Source organism: Podarcis pityusensis (assembly GCF_964106645.2).
Source record: "Podarcis pityusensis genome assembly, chromosome: 14".
In the NCBI taxonomy this organism is placed as follows: Eukaryota; Metazoa; Chordata; class Lepidosauria; order Squamata; family Lacertidae; genus Podarcis; species Podarcis pityusensis.
The window spans coordinates 36652116-36671494 of NC_138039.1; the positions used below are offsets into that span (position 1 = coordinate 36652116).

Below are 19379 nucleotides of genomic sequence, written 5' to 3' on the forward strand. Positions count from 1 at the left end.
CAGGGAATGATTTAGAGAAGCAGTGGGTAGCCTCCCCTGCGTATCTGTATTTTGGGTCCACAGGATCCTTCATTGATTTCATTCTTTCATCTCCTGCACTACACTAAGAGCTATTTACTTATTACATTTCTGACCTTTCAAGATGGTGTACATGGTTTCCCCCCTCCCCTACCAGTCATCAGCACAACGACCCTGTGAGGTAGGCTAGGTTAAAGAGAAATGTTCAGTTCAAATATCCCCCAATGATTTTATGGCTGGGTATGGAGATATGGATTTTGCTTTCTCCCGGGCCTAGTCTGAAACTCTAGCTGTTACACAGGAGTTTTCTTGCGGCATATAAAATGCAGAACTAGCACCTTATTATATATTACTCTCTAATTCTAGATGGGTGGAAGCTGGCTGTAGTTATTAAGTGTAGCATGGGGAAATAGACTCTGCATGTGCTCAGAGGAATTCTCTTCTAATGCAGCTTTTAAACTCCTAGGACTTGATCCTGTCATTAAAAGCCACCATTTTATTTTATTTTTTATATATAATTTTTATTAATGTTTTTTGTTTTACAATATAGAATACTCATTTAAACATCAAAATATCAATGACTTCTTCTCTTTCCATAGTTCATTTTACATATCATAAATCCCTGCATATTTTACATAAACTAAACCATTCAGTATTCCATTACAGTGGTACCTCGGGTTACATATGCTTCAGGTTACAGACTCCGCTAACCCAGAAATAGTACCTCGGGTTAAGAACTTTGCTTCAGGATGAGAACAGAAATCAGGAGGCCCCATTAGCTAAAGTGGTGCTTCAGGTTAAGAACAGTTTCAGGTTAAGAACGGACCTCCGGAACGAACCTCCAAGTACTTAACCTGAAGTACCACTGTATTACGTCCATCAAAACTTATTTACACTGTTGAATTTATCTTAATGCTGCCAGCATTTTCAAGTCAACACAACCCCCCCCCCATATTCAATAAACATTTTCCAGTCTTCTCTAAAAGTACCGTATCTTCTTCTTCTTCTTCTCTTATTCTATATGTTAAGTCCGCAAGCTGTGCATATTCCATCATTTTAAAACCTTACCTCTTGCTGCTCTCAGCAATGAAGTTGAACGTTCGAAGATTCAGGACAGATCAAAAAACATACTTCTTCATGCAGTGCATAGTTGAACTGTGGAACTCTGTCCCACTGGAGGCAGTGATGACCACTAACTTAAAGGTAAAGGGACCCCTGACCATTAGGTCCAGTCACAGACGACTTTGGGGTTGTGGCGCTCATCTTGCTTTATTGGCCGAGGGAGCCAGCGTACAGCTTCTGGGTCATGTGGCCAGCATGACTAAGCCACTTCTGGTGAACCAGAGCAGTGCACGGAAACGCCGTTTACCTTCCCGCCGGAGCGGTACCTGTTTATCTACTTGCACTTTGAGGTGCATTCGAACTGCTAGGTTGGCAGGAGCTGGGACCGAGCAACGGGAGCTCACCCCGTCGCGGGGATTCGAACCGCCAACCTTCTGATCGGCAAGTCCTAGGCTCTGTGGTTTAACCCACAGCGCCACCCGCGTCCCCACCACTAACTTAGATGGCTTTAAAAGAGAATGAGTCAGATTCATGAAGGTCATGACCCATGATGGCTATGCTTGGTCTTCCCCAGGAGGCGAGAGTGGTCTTGTGCTTGAGTCCTCCATGCTGGTTTCCCACAGGCATCTGGTGAGCGTCTATGAGAACAAGATGCTGGACTAGATGGGCCATTCAGCAGGCTCTTCTTATCTTCTTCTGGCCTCTTGGTTTTCCTCCAACTCACAGCAGGCCTTGCTGCCCTTCCCTTTCACCTCTTCCCCCCTCCCGTTTTCTTCCCTAACCTCCTAAGGAACACAGAAGGCCATTCCAGAATTGCCTGCAGCTGTCTCTATGGGGATGGCATGTAAACCGTCTGGCTTGGTCACTGGGTGTAAAAAAACCCCCAACTGCCACTGGGGCACTGCGGTGTACATTGTTAGCCGTTATCTAACTTATACTCATCATTAGAACTACTAATGCAGGTTTTTAAGTTGCCGTTCACCTGGGGGCAAGTTTTAATTGACTCCTTGGCAATCGTTCTCAAGTAGCAAGTTGCACGGTGCTGTTTTGCTTTATATTTTTGTTACTTATTTTATTTTATTTTAAATGCATTATCTGCCCTTTACCACCAGGTCCCAGGGCAAGTTACAACAGTTTAAGATTAAGAACAGTTAAAACAAATTACAGTAACAGGGAAAAGTGCACCCCCCAACCCCCAACCCCCCACATCTCAGGTATCAAAGGCCAAAGTAAAGAGATATGCCCTCAGCATTTGCCAAAAGCAGCAAAAAAGGTAAAAATGTAAAGGACCTCTTGACGGTTAAGTCCAGTCAAAGCCGACTGTGGGGTGCGGAGCTCGTCTCGCTTTCAGGCCGAGGTAGCTGGTGTTTGTCCACAGACAGCTTTCTGGGTCATGTGGCCAGCATGACTAAACTGCTTCTGGTGCAACAGAACACCGTGACGGAAACCAGAGTGCACAGAAACGCCGTTTACCTTCCCACCAGAGCGGTACCTATTTATCTACTTGCATTGGTGTGCTTTCAAACTGTTAGGTTGTCAGGAGCTGGGACTAAGCAACGGGAGCTCACCCCGTCGTGGGATTCAAACCGCTGACCTTCTGATCGGCAAGCCCAAGAGGCTCGGTGGTTTAGACCACAGCGCCACCCCTGCAAGTGTCCTGGAAAAAATGGGACAGCCCCCCCCCTTTGAGAGCACGGCGGCCCCAAAGAAAGTGCTTTTTCAGGGCCACAATCCCGTGCTTTTTCGGGGCCGCCTGTCTCCTTACTTACATCCAGTCCAGGGATCCAGTCCTCTTTAGACGTAGCGTCGCCAATGTCATTCTAGATCTCTGCAGAGGCTAAAGTAGAAGTATTTGCCTCTTCCTGTCATTGGCTCTGACTCTACCCTTGGGGTTTTTGTCTCTCTCCCCCCACCCCATGAGTCTCTATGGGCACCAGACTTCATTCATCCCATTTGGGACTTATGTAGCTCTGGGAGTGATCTTGCTCTGCCTCTGTTTTACCATCCAGTGGTGGCCGATCAGAATTGTAACCCAAAACATCTGTAGGGTGGCAGAGATCGAGTTAAGCAAATACTTTTTTTTCCACTGGAAAGAAAGCAGAGAGTCTTTCTTTCCTTGTTTGCACCCATTATGGAAACCAAATAACGTCTTTTCCACTGAAGCAATAGACTCTCTCACCTTGCCTTATTTTCCACCAGTTCTCACCTTATCGGTCTTTGGGATCAGAACTTTGTGGGCAGTCTTCCAAACCATGAAGTTGCCTGCATGGTCCAGTGATTCTCCTCTAGTCTAAACACAACCTCTCTCCCATTTCTCACCCCACTGTGAGGATCACAGTTGGCTGCTAAAAATCATGGCCCAACTGCACTGGCTGCCAATTAGTTTCCGGGTCCAATTCACAGGGCTGGTTTTGACCTACAAAGCCTTAAATGGCTATACTTCAAGGACTGCCTCTCCTCACGTGAACAGACCTGGACCCTGCAATCATCATTCACGCGTGCCCTCTCCACAAGAGGTCTGGAAGGTGGCAACACGAGAACAGGCTTTTCTGCAGTGACTCCCCGTTTGTGGAATGCTCTCCCCAAGGAGGTTTGGCTGGCGCCTTCATTATACACCTTTAGGTGCCAGGCAAAAATGCTCCTCTTATTTTAAATGTGTTTATGGGAGTGGGTGGAGGGAGAGGGTTATTGGTCTGTGTTTGCTGTTGTTTTGTTCTTTTTATCATCTTTTAATTTTATGTTGTGAATTGCCCTGGGATCTGCGGAGGATGGGTGGTATACACATTTAATAAATAATAATATTTCCGGTCATCAGCTAAGGCACAGAAGGGGAACCCATCTGGATATTTGTCGGACTACAACTCCCATCGTCCCAGGCCATTGGTCATGATGGGAGTTGGAGTCCAACAATGTCTGGAGGGCCACAGATTCACCGCCATTACTTGCAACACTATCTTCAGATGCTTTGTTTTCTTCCCAACAACCTATGGGGAAACCCAGCCAGATGGGTGGAGGAGGAGGAGGAGGAGGAGGAGGAGAAGAAGAAGTCACAATATGTTTGCACAGGCTTGCAGGGTGGTTAGACAATGTCAGCCATTTTGTCAAGCATTCCCTCTTATTTCCTTACAGGGTAGTTATACAATGCCGTGTCAAGCAGGTGTATCCCACATTTCCCCTGTCACTTTCCTTATTGCAAAAAGTCTTGATTTGTGGGGTGGGGGAAAGCATGTTTGCTGTGCATGTTGTGGAAGCATCCTACAACCCCCTATCTTTCCCGGTTGTCACCCATTGTTGGCTAGTGTTGATGGGATTTGGATTACAACAACATCCAGAAGGCCACAGGGTCCTCCATCCCTGATCTAAGGGAACGACAAACGCTGCTGGAAATGGTTGAAACAGAACAGCTGAAATTTGAAATGGTTACAAGGAGATCCTGGTAGAATGAATGGAAGTCTGGGTAACATGAAAGGACAGTCATCTAAGGGACAAGTGCTTTGTTTTTCCTGTACGCAGTGTTTTGAAACACATCTTGACATTGTTTTCATTTGAAAGCATTGTATCACCAAGGAATGGGACAATGCAAATGCCAATCAAGGTGTGGTTAAAGGAAAACATGTTGCTCACTGCTTCACTTGCAAGGAAGAGGGAAAAAACCAGGGCTGTCTCTAGACCACATTGTGCCCCGGGCGAGGATAGCCTTTGCCACTCCCTTCTCTTTGTTCAACTTTTGAATAGCTTCTTTTTCATTTCCTTGGCATCCCAGTTCCTGGCTTTTGCAGATGATTGTCGTGCAGGACTTCTCCCTGTCATCAACCACTATCAAGTTCAGGGCCGGATTTACAGGTCAGGGCTGGGCAACATTTCGCCCTCCAGATATTCCTGAAACTCCAACTCCAACCATTCCTGGTCACTGACCATGCTTGCTGGGGCTGATGGGAGTTGTACTTCAGGAGCATCTGGAGGGCCAATGATCCCCGCACCTGGCATAGGTGTTCTGGAAGGGACAAAAAGGAAAAATCAACACTGCCCTTTTAAGAGAGCAAAGTAGCAGCTTATGGGGGTAGAGTGAAGAGCTTTTGACATGGGATCTGTTCATAGAATTGTAGAGATGAAAGGGGCTATGAGGGTCATCTAGTCCAACCCCCTGCAATGCAGGCATCTTTTGCCCAACGTGGGGCTTGAACCCTCAGATTAAGGATTCTCATGAAGAACCCTGAGATTAAGAGTCTCATGCTCTACCGATTAAGCTATCCTTTAATGATTTTATCTTCTGCTTCTTAATCTGAACTGTTTTCAGTCTGCTCTTAGCCTTATGATGGTGCTTTTAGTAATTTTGGGTCATTTGTTTTGGGTCAGAAGGCATTAGTTATTTATTTGTTTCAGTGTTTGCTAGTAAAGCTGCATCTGCATTTGCTTATAAAGAAAGCAAGGAGGAAACGTGCAAAGTAAAAATATATGCTTCATAGTGTTTGCAATGTGCAGTCTTCAAGCAAAACTTAGAAATGTGATTTCTATTTTAAAAAAATCAGCAACTGTGCTTATAAATGATAACAACACCCAGAGTTCTTCCCACTGTGTAAAAATGATATAAAAAGTAGAGTATAAAAAGTAGCAACAGTGCAAGGGAGATATGACCATTTCCACCCACCTCTGTCCTCTGATAAGGCAAGTGAAGGAGGTCACTCTGGTATCAATTTCAGTTTCAGGAGAATGGGGTGTTGTTTGGTGGTTTGAATACAATAGCACATCAGTTCAGGGAGCGCAAATGTTGCAGGTTTCCATTCGCTTCAGGCAATGCCAAGAAAGGTTTCAAGAGCATATCAGTCTTACAGCTTGTAGCATTACATTCTCGATTGCCAGCCTTTGGCAAACCCCCCAAAATTAAATGTATGATTTTGATTTTTCTCCATGGCAAAATGATGCCCCACCACTGACATCCTCAGCAAGGAGTTTTCCTGCAGAAAGAATACTTTTCATTGTGTTTATATCCTACTTTTTCCTCCAAGGAGCTGAAGGTATTGTACATGGTTCCTTATGCATTTTATTTAATGAGACTCAGCTAATTCAATGAGCCATAACACGGCCTGAGGACTAAGCTTCATGAATGATAACGGTCTGAGAAATCACACTCCCTGTTCTCTAGACTTCCCAGCATAATTGTGCTTATTAGGGAAGATGGCCTACAAAAAAATGTGTATGTGTATGTTAGGTGTTATTCACAATAAAGTGCTGATGAATTTTCAGAAAGCATTAAAAAACAACAACACAAGGGAACATTCTTTCATATGTGGTGGACCTGTAAAAGGGTAAAAGAGCATTGGGGGGAAATCCATAATGAATTGAAAAAAAATGTTTAAAAGTACTTTCCCCCCAAAAAACAGAGTCCATTGGGTTGGGGATAATTCAGATGGAAATTCCCAGGTGTCAGAAAAGGTTATTTGTGTATGCCACTACTGTGGCTGGTGTTTTGTTAGCCCCAAAATGGAAAACGAGTGAGGTCCCAAGTAAAGAAGAATGGCAACTTAAACTGATGGAATATGCACAGCTTGCAGATCTATCTTATAGAATAAGAGAACAAGAAGAATATACATTTAAAGAAGACTGGAAAATGTTTGTTGAATATATGGGGGGGAATCGTGTACACTTGAAAATGTTGGCAGCATTAAGATAAATTCAACAGTGTAAATAGGTTTTGGTGGATGTAATAATGGAATACTGAATGCTTTAGTTTATGTAAAACATGCAGGAATTTATGATATGTAAAATGAAACATGTAAAGAGAAGAAGGGAAGTCGCTGATATTTTAAGATTGTTTAATGGAATATTCTAAATTGTAAAACAGAAAACACACACACACGTAAACTGCAAACTGATGTGGAAATGCAGAGAACTGAACTTAAGATTGGAAAAATGAGAAACCGTAATTTAGAGCTGATAACGTCAAAGCCTTGGGGTTGGAAGCTGATCTGATTGGGTCACCCATCCCTACTTGCCAGCTTAGATCCATGCTAATGCTGGACTTCTGGGTGACAAGAGTGCGCAAAAAGGTGACACTGGCAGCAAGATGCATTGCTGACGAAGGAGTGAAGGAAGGAGACTGCAAAGAGCAAGGGAGGAACGAAAGAGCCACAGCAACTTGCCTGGAGCAGGACAACCCAGTTGGATCAGCTTCCAACCCCAAGGCTTTGACGTTATCAGCTCTTAACCTGGCGGTTGTCAACCAACAGATTTTTATGGATCCTATCTTTCCATCAGAAGTCAGTTAGAAAACTCCGCTAGGCTCTTTGTTGTTTTCTGTTCTCTTGCCACTGCTGATAAGGCAGGTTGTGACTTCACCTTTCCTACATGTCCCTTTCAGGTCGCTTCGACAGGTACATTCTGGCATGGGCCATTCAAACACCTATAAGAACACAGGAAGCCCGTCTTGCACCATGGCTGGCCATTGGTCCATCTAAGTCAATCAACCAAATATGTATTACGGTCATAGAACAGCATAAGTAGGGTGGGGTACAATCATGTGTAAAATGTTTTGGAAAGCTAAAAAGTATTAAAACAGAAGGTATATCTAAAAGGAGAGATGCGGCTGGCGCTGTGGGTTAAACCACAGAGCCTAGGACTTGCCGATCAGAAGGTCGGCGGTTCGAATCCCTGTGACCAGGTGAGCTCCCATTGTTCGGTCCCTGCTCCTGCCAACCTAGCAGTTCGAAAGCACGTCAAAGTGCAAGTAGATAAATAGGTACCACTCCAGCGGGAAGGTAAACAGTGTTTTCGCGCGCTGCTCTGGTTTGCCAGAAGTGGCTTAGTCATGCTGGCCACATGACCCGGAAGCTGTACGCTGGCTCCCTCAGCCAATAAAGCGAGATGAGCACCGCAACCCCAGAGTCGGTCACAACTGGACCTAATGGTCCGGGGTCCCTTTACCTTTACCTATATCTAAAAGACTATAGGAAAAATCTAAAAGAAACTAAAAGAATCTAAAAGAAGGGTTAGGAAGAAGAAGAAGAGTTTGGATTTGATATCCCGCTTTATCACTACCCGAAGGAGTCTCAAAGCGGCTAACATTCTCCTTTCCCTTCCTCCCCCACAATAAACACTCTGTGAGGTGAGTGAGGCTGAGAGACTTCAAGGAAGTGTGACTAGGCCAAGGTCACCCAGCAGCTCTTGCCACATTAAACGGATATGAAAGAGCATAAAAGGTTAGTATATAAAAGACTACAACTATCAGTGCAGAGAGCACTCTGATGTGAGTGTTCATTCAATCTAGTTTGTGGCACAGGTCATCATCTGACAAATTTTGAATGCTGCTGTGCAGAATCTGGCAGCAATGTATGTTGTAGCAGGATTGGTATCTGACAGCAGCTGGGAGGTATAAAATAAAATTGTCCTGTGTGCCCTGGGTACAGTGGTACCTCAGGTTAAGTACTTAATTCGTTCCAGAGGTCCGTTCTTAACCTGAAACTGTTCTTAACCTGAAGCACCACTTTAGCTAATGGGGCCTCCTGCTGCCGCCGCGCCACCGCTGCACGATTTCTGTTCTCATCCTGAAGCAAAGTTCTTAACCTGAAGCACTATTTCTGGGTTAGCGGAGTCTGTAACCTGAAGCATATGTAACCTGAAGCGTATGTAACCTGAGGTACCACTGTACTTATGGAGTAGTGGGGAGATGAGGCTAATATGAGTGTCTCTATACAGTATAGGCACTGGAGAAGCACATGCTCTATTGTATCTATCTGACCAGAGTCACAGGGGCATTGTCTCTCCGAGTAAGCAATCTTCCTGTAACGACCTACAATGACAGCCGAGGGGAGGGCGTGACATCGTGCCAGGGTAAAAGCTCTCCGGAGCTTAGGGACTTTGAGTTTAGCTAGATATGCTATGGGGGAGGCAGAGTACCTGGTGGATTCATTGGCAGTTAAAGTTGACATCCTGGCTAAATCCAATCAGCGCTCTGTGTCTGCTACATGTTGTTCAATGAGTCCATCCAGTGGCGTAGCGTGGGTTGTCAGCACCCGGGGCAAGGCAAGTAATTTGCGCCCCCTAACCCGTGGATTTGCACCCCCTAACCCTAACCCCCAGATGTTGCGCCCGGTGCGGCCGGGCCCCCCTGCACCCCCCACGCTACGCCACTGAGTCCATCTATCTCAGTATTACCTGCACTGACTGGCAGAGGCTCTTCAGGGTTTCAGGCTGGATTCTCTTCCCAGCCCTACCAAGAGCCAGTGTGGTGTAGTGGTTAAGAGCGGTGGACTCGTAATTTGGTGAACCGGGTTCGCCTCCCTGCTCCTCCACATGCAGCTGCTGGGTGACCTTGGGCCAGTCACACTTCTTTGAAGTCTCTCAGCCCCACTCACCTCACAGAGTGTTTGTTGTGGGGAAGGAAGGGAAAGGAGAATGTTAGCCACTAAGAGACTCCCTAGGGTAGTGATAAAGCGGGATAGCAAATCCAAACTCTTCTTCTACCAGGAGATTGAACCTTGGACTGTCTGTATGCAGAGCATGTGCTCTCTCACTGAACTACGGCTCTTTCTGAGTCATCAAGTGGCCATCAAGTAAGCATCCTTCTGAAAGCAGATAGTCTAATGCTCGAGGCCCGTGCTTTCATTCTGGTTTTCTCTTATCTGTTAGTACCAGGTTCTGAAGGCCACTGGCTATTGCTGTTTTCATGTTACATTTTAGCTTCATTGGATTTCTGGGTTATAAACTCATTTGGTTATCTGCCATAAGGAAAGCCAGTGTAGTAATTTAAAAATAAATAAATGTGCATGGATGATCCAGGAAGAGTTCTACAGTGGAACCTTGGTTGTCAAACAGCTTGGCTCCTGAACAAATTGTCTCCCAAATGTCGCAAACCCAGAAGTGTTCTGGTTTGCAAACGTTTTCTGAAAGCCAAACGTCCAACACAGCTTCTAATTGAGTGCAAGAAGCTCCTGCACCCAATCAGAAGTCACGCCTTGGTTTTCAAATGGTTCTGGGAGTCGAATGGACTCCCGGAACGGATTAAGTTCGACAACAAATGTACCACTGTATTTATCTTTGACATAATCAAGAGGGTATAGGATGAAAGTTGCCTTCTAATAATAATATAAATAGTCCACCTGTCCAGCCATGCACAGCTATACTCACCTCTATCCAGAAGTCTGTTTCCAAAACTTCTCTCATTCGTTGCTCTGAATATACAGCTTCCTCCCTTAAATCTCATCTCTTCACCAGCTCCCTGTCTATTCGGAGATCATTGCAAAACTCCTTATCCTGACCTTTAATACAGTGGTACCTCGGGTTACATATGCTTCAGGTTACATACGCTTCAGGTTACAGACTCCGCTAACCCAGAAATAGTACCTCGGGTTAAGAACTTTGCTTCAGGATGAGAACAGAAATTGTGCAGTGGCAGCGGGAGGCCCCATTAGCTAAAGTGGTGCTTCAGGTTAAGAACAGTTTCAGGTTAAGAACGGACCTCCAGAACGAAGTAAGTACGTAACCAGAGGCACCACTGTATTCCCCTCCCTGTTTTATCTCTGGTCCCATATCATGATAAATTATATATATATATCATGATATATATATCAGCAGGAAATGCAGCCCCACCTACCTCTGATCTACATGGTGACTAAGGGCTCTCCCCTTAGTCACTACCCATCCCATTCCTCTATCACATAGGTAGGATCCGCTACCCCACTATGGCTACATTACTTTAGGTGGCTTCAACTATTCCTGAGAAAACAACCATTCATAAGAACTTACATGTTTCATCTCCCATTAACTGAGACAACTTTGTGGCATGGTTACCTCCGTTCATCAACATGATCTCTGTGGACGCTATCAGTTGTGCTGATATATTCCTTTCCCTTATATTAATCTGTAATTGTCAGACAGGGTTGTTGTTTTTTTAATGATTATGCCTTGTTTCTTATTGACAACACAATTATGAAAACTCAATAAACACTTTATTAAGTGCAATAGGTTATCTTTCAGAAAGGAGAGGGCAGCTGATAGGGTGAAAGTTTTATTTGTCAAGACGAGGGGCTCCAGGTATTGCTTTTCTTCATCTCTGGCCATTGGCTATGTTGGCTGGGGCTGATGAGAGTTGGAGTCCAACAACATCTAGGGAGCCACAGATTCCCCACTCCAAAGCTCTAAGAAGAAGAAGAAGAAGAGTTTGGATTTGATATCCCGCTTTATCACTACCTGAAGGAGTCTCAAAGCGGCTAACATTCTCCTTTCCCTTCCTCCCCCCCCCCCAAACACTCTGTGAGGTGAGTGGGGCTGAGAGACTTCAAAGAAGTGTGACTGGCCCAAGGTCACCCAGCAGCTGCATGTGAAGGTGCAGGGAAGCGAACCCAGTTCACCAGATTACGAGTCCACCGCTCTTATCCACTACACCACACTGGCTCTCTAAGGAAGAAACTGTACCAGTATTTCTAATTTGCTAAACAATTAACAAAAATCAACGTCAAAAATAGATACTTCTAAATTGCCTTTGCATCCCAGGAGCACAGAACTGCATAGCTGACCCCACCCCACCCCATTTTACCCTCACAACAATCCTTTAGGCTAAGAGGTAGTGATTGCTCCAAGATCACCCAGGAGCTCCATGGCTGAGTGAAAAATTTAAGCCAGATCTTCCCAGCTTTAGTCCACAAGTCTAAACGCTACATGTGTAATTGGGGTGATTTAAAAAATAAATAAACCAGTGACTTGTTTTTAGAAAATGCAACTCTAAAAGGTTTAAAGGTTCAATTTCCAGTCATGAAACTCCCATTTCATGTGTTGCTGGACTTATGTCCCACTAAGTTCAATGGGACTGTCAGTCTCACGCAAGTGTTGAAAGCCAGTGTTATAAGAAAAAACTGCTCCTTTTCGCTTATCAGGTATGCAAGAGCCCGTATAGTCCTTAATTGGGTTCCCTATCAGCAGGAGAAAATAACAGAGGCCAACCAGAGTATATTGAGAAGCAAAGCAGCTAGTAAGCCTGATCTTTATTGCAATAAAAAAGTACTGTTGCAACAGGGTCCCCACTCCCCACACAAAGGAGGGAGGAAAGAATCCAGAACAATGGTGCACAAGCCCTTATATAGACTTTTGAAATTGCCCACCCTGTAGCTCAAGACCACCCCCCAAAACATCATATATACATCACAGAAGGAGGCTGTCTACAGCAGAAATCCTGTCTGCCAGGATACCTGATAATGGTCACTGATTGCTTTACCTGGGCAGCCTAGCCATTCTTTTGTGATGGGAAATACTTTAGTTCCTGAATTCAGGTCACAGGCTCACCCTATTAATACACAAATACACCCTTTATGAAAGGATTTGCAAGCAAAAGACAATGTGAAGGCTTTCCCCATTTTCCTCCCTTACTGCAGAGGAATATTTGAGGTCACTGGGAGAGTCAAAATGGCTTCAGGATGGCTCTCCTGTACTATTTCAGACATGTGGTTTATATACTTATGTATGTGTTTGCCTCGTACATTTCTGAACATTTAATTTATGTTTGAGACCTTAGAATTCTTATAACACCAGTGTGGCATAGTGGTTGGAGTGTTGAACTAGGACCTAGGTGACCAGGGTTCAAATGCCCACTCGGCCATGAAGCTCACCTGGGTGAGCTTAGGCAAATAACTCACCCTCAGTCTAGCCTACCTCACAGGGATGTTGTTGAGGATAAAAATGGCAAAGAGAAGTAGAAGTATGTAAGCTACCTTGAGCTCCTTAGAAGAAAGGTGGGATATAAATCAAATAAATAATTTATTACAATTAGCATGCAGCCTTACTTGGGTGGAAAATAACCTAGCTCTATCCGAACAAGCAATCATTTCCTTATAAGTGAGCCTATATTGACATCTAGTGGTAAAAAAGAGAAAGAAACAGTAAGGCTTATTATCTCAAGGCTTATTTGCCTGACAAACTTGTATCGGTTTCATAACCGTCTTAACAGTTCTGGCATTGCTGTTCCCCCGAGATTCCTGGAAATTGATGAGAGATTAGTGAACTGACTGGCCAGGACCAAGAAATCGGTTTCACAATAGGAAACACCATCATTTAACTTTAAAACAAAAACAAAACAAAAAACATATTCAGGACGATTATTATTATTATTATTATTATTTTACTAAGAGAAGGGAGAGGGACCCAAAAAGTGGAAGGGAAAAGAGGAAGATTGTAGAAGACAGGAAGAGATGAATATGCACTATTCAAAAATTAAAATTTGCTATAATGTTGTAGGTTCAGGTTATAGGCGAGTCTCTGGTCCAAACAGACGGAAAACTACTGCATCCAGTCCATCAAAGCTTATCCTACAATGCAACCCCTCCCAGAATTACAATACTAAGCACACTTGTCTAAACGTAAGTCCAATGGAACTCGGTGGGGCTTTCTCCTGAGTAAACATTTTACAAGATTGCACTGTAATCTGCCAAGGTGGTGCAAGACCCTGTTTGTCCGTTGCACACAGCTCTGAAGATTACAGCACTTTATCTTGGCTTTACTGCCTTATAGGCTAACAGAGATGCTCCTTTGAATACCAGTATTTGTGTGTTCTGTTTAACAAACTATCACTGTCCTTATTAGGTCAGGGTTCCTTTCCAATAGCTTATTATTAACAGACTCTGCTATTACTCCCCACCCACCAGTCACCTCCTTTCCCCTCCAATGCAAACTCTTTAACATTTAAATTCAAAATAACTCCGCCCACAGTCCAATCTGTGCCTCCCAATTGCCAGCCAATGGGAGCTCGCGTCCCAGAGCTACTGGCCAATGAAAGTGAAGCAGGAAGCTGGCCGGGGGAGAAAAACCAAAGAAATATAATGCCTAGAACAGCCTAGAGGCAAAACATAGCTAAGCAAACCGACGACCCAGTAATCTGGAGGGCCAATAACAGGGATAGAAAATTATACAGATCTTCAGTGAGGTTTGCTCCTAGGTCAGCGTGCAACTGGCACAGGCAAAAACCTCTGGACACTTCCGGCCTAAGAACTGATTTTCCATAGAGAGAAGTCCAGAGCGGCAGGATTACTTTTTAGCCGGAAGTTCGGCCTCCACGTCTTCCTAGATGAAGGGGAGAGGGAATCCGCTCTTCCGCCACTCAAGCAGTTAGCCAATCAGAAGAAGCCCAGCGCTGTTTTGTAAAAGGAACAGGAGTCCGAAGGAGCTCGCGAGAGCGGGGCGGAGCCTAGGAAGCCACCCGGGCCAATGGCGAGGGCGGCTGCGAGGCGTCTTGAAGCCAATCAGAAGAGCGAAGAGGGGAGCGCGCCAGCAGTTCGACTGAGGGATGCGCGCAGGAGATAATGGCGGCGGCGACATAAGAAACGGGGGCCTGTTTTTATTCTGAAGCTGTGGTGCGGTTGATCCCGAGGGGGCTTAGAGAAGCTAGTGGGGCCCTTTTAAGACTTGAAAATAGCAGTTAACCGAGTGCTCCCTTAGTATTAAGCTGTTACTCTTATTAAGAGCCCCCTTTTAGGGAGGGTTGGGGGGAGAAGGTGGCAGTGAGGGGCGTGAGAGGAATTCGCTGGGGAGGTTTGTTAATGCAGGGGGTGGGGGAGGGGCAATAGGACTTAAATCTTAAGGGAAACGTATTTTTGGCGTCCCAGGCAGAATAGAAAATTCAGTTTGTTTACAAGCCTGGCCCTAAGAATGCTTGCCTGGAAGTAAGTTCCCCCAGTTGCCTCTTCAGTGGGGCTAATCTTTCTTAAGGAAGTGTATCCAGGAGCAGCCTTGGGATGCTAAGGCAAGGAGGCTGAGCTGGGTTTGTCCTTAGATTGCCGGCTGGTTTATGTAATCTGCATTTTCGTGAGCGCCGCCCTGGACTGCCGGACCGCAGGCACCATACCAAAAAAAAAGCACTTTCTGTAGCGTCATGACTTGCTCCTACAATGTGGTTTTCCTGTTGGACACTGCCAGTTCTGAGCGGAAGATTCACCTTCACCTGGGCACCTTGAGGATCTTGAACTACTTGGGCTGCAAGTTTGGCCTAGCTAAAATCCGGTGGGGCTTCAAGTTCTTTGACTCCTCAGGCGCCCGGGGCAGAACTTCGCGAGTGGGCAATTTCCGTGAGCTTGGATCCCGCAGTTGGGAAGAATTCGAGGAGGAGCTGGATGCAAAGTTTGGAAACCAGGACTGCAACCCAAAGTCATCTGGCTCGGTACCCCGAGCCACACTCACTCAGAACATACTGAAAGAATCGTTACTTGACTATCAGTGGGACCGGCCTGAAATTGCTTCGCCATCCAAACCAGTGTTGAGGAACCAGAAAAGCAAGTTAACTGTGACCCTGAACAAACCTCCAGGGAGTTATATTCCTTCTGAGGGCTTCGTGAATGCTATTTTCCTCTTCTCTCCTTGCCCTCATTCCCAGAGAGAGCTGCTGCAATTTGTTTCTGGAAGTCCTACTCATTTCTCTGATGAACTGCTTGCTTCATGTGATCTGACAGAAAAGTTCATCCCTAAGAGAATCCGGGAAATGATGGCTAGCCAGAAAATCTCATTGTATTGGGTGGACACTGCTGACTGGATCAAGGTAATATGAGAGAATTAATCATTATGGATGCTGCATCACAAATGATTACCCTGCCATCTTATGTGGCATGTTGCTAGTTTTGTTTGTTTCCCTCTCTTCCCCAAAGAAGCACATGGTGTCAAATGCTGGGCTTGCCATTTTATCCTCCCCCAAACTTGTTAATGTAGGTTAGGCAGAGAGAGAGATTGGTGGTGCCATGGTGATGTTGTGGGCTTTATGCCTCAATTACTATTTGAACCCAGATCTCACTGGTCAGGGTCCAATACTATCTTCTACAACCCATTACGCTCCTCTGGTTTTCACAGATCGTGACACTGCAAGGGTATGTTTGTATAAGTGTGCAGTCCACATTATGAGATGTGCATAGAACTTCTGTGCATGTGGACTACCTGTTCTCTTCAACAGAGATGACAGCACTTAGCTACATACACAAATATGCATGCACAGAGTTACCTCCTGCTGAACCTCAGACCCATTAGGATGTGTAGGGAAGCAGGTGGTCTTTCAGATGCTTACCCTGATTGCCTGGAGGTTACTTTTTAGAAGCCTGCTTTTAGTATATATGCCTTGGTTCTTTGCTAAAAACAAAAACAAACCACCAAACGTTCAACCAGCACTGAACAGTTGTTTTCATAGCAATATTTAATAACAAAAATTGCATAATTGAAATCTCTCAGACCATAATATTTCTTTTCCCTCTGCTTGTAGGCAGAATACATTGTATCATTAGCCTTTGGTCATCCTACTAATACCACTAACCTGAGCCTTTCTGTTGCCTTGTTTCAGCTTCTTGGAACGTCAGACCACATTGGCTACTGGATGTTGGTTGAACTGATGCGCTTATTGGGGGGCAACATCTTGCCATCTGAGACTTTAATTCAGTGTTTGAGTCACCACTGTACAGGGGATACCCCTGACTTTCCTATGGAGCCTGTGTCCTCTGGGCAACCATTCACACCATTGACTACAACCCTGCCTTTTGATTCAACTTTGAACTGCCTGTTTACCTCGCCTTCCTCATTGCAAGCGTCCTTCCCTCATGTAGAAGGAGTGTTGTACCTCAAATCTGATGGTAATGAAAGTCTGTTTTGGCAATCATTCGTAGCCGAGTAAGATTGTCTTCCATAAGCACGGCTTTAACAGTGAGGCCGTAAGTGACTGTGGAGGCCAATTCTGGATCCACACGTCCTTCCACAGTGGGGAGATAGGTTTCCGGGTGGGTGTTGATCACGGTGAGGGTTTGCCAAACATGCCTTCCTCTTAGCACGTTTTCCCCTTTCATCCTGAGTTCGAGCGTCTTCAAAGCCCATGACACCTTTGGTAAAGGCTGTCCTGGTCCAGCTGGAGCGCTCACAGGCCAGTATTTCCCAGTTGTTCACCACCAGCATGACACTTTCCATTTTTAAGTTCGGAATAGAGTCATTACCATCAATAATGATGTTAATGAAAGTAATGCCTGGATATAGCCAGCAAGTACTTCTTTTCGCTTTTCTGTACAGCTCAAGTGCTGTGAAAAGGATACATTATTCCAGCGCTGGGTAACTTGTGGTCCTCCAGAAGTTGTTTGATACCAACTTGCAACAGCCCCAACCAGCGTGACAAGTGGCCAGAGAGGAGCTGTAGGATCTCCATCCCTGTTTTATTCTTTTAAGTAGTTGTACTTTCAAACTGACCAATTAAATTGTTTCCCAATTGAAGATGTTTCTAAATTCTTCAGCAAACAATTAGGGTAACAATGAAGTTGTTCTCTGGAAAGCTGCTGTCTTGAGTCTTACCTTAAATGTGAGATTGTTAATCTTTTAGCTAAAACATGTAGCTTGTTGCTGAGAGCATCCTTATAAGAAGACAGAGAGACAGCAAATGTAATACCTGCGTTAGTATTATTACTAACATCTGTCTCAACTAAACTTGTAAGAAGCTATAAGGATCAGTTCTATGCTTCTCAACCTAGTAAATAAAGTGTAAATCTCTTTATTTTTTCCATAGTCGCTGAGTTCTCAGTTAATTAATAATTTATTTCCTGCTTTAATTAACTATTTCTTTTCCATTTTAAAAGCTCTTAAACCTTAACTCTTGTGTTTTCCCTTAAACAGGAGTTGAAGAGGCACAAAGCTGTGGTGTAGTCTTGGAGCCTCTAACTCTAAGCCAGAGGCACCTCAAAAGTCCAGTCAGTATTACTCTGAAATGCACTATGACCAGCTGGAATGCAGTGCATGCTGGGAGCTTTCACACACAGAGCTGGATACTGCGAAGCACATTGTCAGGACTGTCAGTCCAAGAGACTTCATTGTTTCAGCAGTTTGTAAAACCCCTCCAAGCACAAGGGCTACACATGGTAAGGGTTGTGTCTGTTCAAAATAGCAACTCTCATTTAGCTGTGAAGAGCTAGCTAGTTTTCAATATTTATTTGTCACATTTATGACTCATTCTACTTGTTGAACGTTCAGTAGTACATGTATCACTTTTTCCACGGGAGATCTTATATTAGCCTGAGTTGCACCTTTCAAAACCTCAGATATAGAGCTGAATCAGATATTTTGGCACCATTCTCTAGTCCAGGGATTACCATACTGTGGTCTGTGAACTGCTAGTGGTCCAAGACCTTCATTCAGGTGGTCTGTGGTGTATCTATAAAAATACATTTACATATCCTACAGCATCTAGCACAGAGTGCAATACCCTTTCCACAACAGGCAGAAAAGTCATTAAGTGATTTACCAAGATTCTGAGCAGTTTTCAAGTGGTCCATGTCTATGCACTACAAATACTGAGGGTTGTCCTGAATACTGAATAGTGTTTCCTTTCTGAGCAAAGGTAGAGCTGCCTACATGATTTTTTTTTTCTTCCTTACCTTTTTGAAAGGTTGCTGAAGTGTCTCCATCTGGGGCCTATTGTCCCTGTACTGGGATTTTCTCTCCCACCTCGAATACCACTGCAGTTCTTTCTTTACTCTGTGCCGAGAGAGCACCAGAAGTTGAGAGAGCCTTCCTTCAAACAGCTCTAGAAGGGAATCTTTCGAAAGAGGAGTCTAGCCTTCCAGAAATCGTGAGCAGCGTGGTAAATCAAGTTGGTGATGACTTTGATCTGGCAAGTTCTGGTACGTTTACATGCTTGCTTGCTTAGAACTTTCCAGTGAACCCCACCCATGTTGTTTCGTCTGCTGAGGAATCCTCAGGCCTGCTGTGCCTCTTGTTTTATTTATTTATTTAGATTTTTAGCCTCCCTTTCAATCAACTGGTTTACAATGGATTATAACCACACATAACAGACACACAACTTTTCAGCCCTGAATTCTCTTTAGTTGGAGCCAAGGCACACTTCCATTCAGCTGTTCAGTTGGAGCTAAGTGATTTCCAGGAGAGTGTGGGTGGGGAGAGAGCAAGCTCCCTACAGCTGCTCCTTCTCGTCAGTGGATGAGGCCAGAGTGGTCTTCCCCTTGCCATGATGTTCTTCCTGGGTGATGCAGGAAGAACATCATGGGGGATGCATCAAGGGGATGCAGTTTCCCAATGGCCCTTGGTTCCATAGTTCCAACAGAAATCAACCAGAGTTGCTTCCCTTCAGTTCTCCACTAACAGTGCCCTACTTGAATTGAGAAACATGCCCTTAAAACATAACCCACCTTCTCTTGCAGCTGCACATTGCAGGGGAAAGTTGGTAACGAGGAGAAAGGCATCTTTAATCAGAGCATCTCATTGAGAAACCCCAGATAACTATCCAAGAAACTCCAGTGTTTGCTGGAATATAGCTTTAAAGCCACTGATCTAAAAGAGTGATGCCCTGCCTG

The 19379-nt window shown here is 44.7% G+C and overlaps 1 protein-coding gene across 3 annotated transcripts in view; it reads left to right on the plus strand.

Annotated features, from left to right (window-relative positions):
* Positions 1–19379, plus strand: part of TICRR (TOPBP1 interacting checkpoint and replication regulator) — a 38463-nt gene that overhangs the window by 445 nt on the left and 18639 nt on the right. Inside the window, exons 1-4 of one of the 3 annotated variants that reach the window (XM_080980228.1) lie at positions 8258–8276; positions 16379–16664; positions 17686–17927; positions 18455–18689. In XM_080980228.1, the coding sequence (XP_080836354.1) occupies positions 16412–16664; positions 17686–17927; positions 18455–18689 (730 nt within the window). In that variant the 5' untranslated portion in view covers positions 8258–8276; positions 16379–16411. Of the gene's footprint in view, positions 1–8257; positions 8277–14599; positions 15593–16378; positions 16665–17685; positions 17928–18454; positions 18690–19379 lie in introns of those variants that run through there. The other 2 variants (XM_080980227.1, XM_080980229.1) reach the window with 2 other exon arrangements.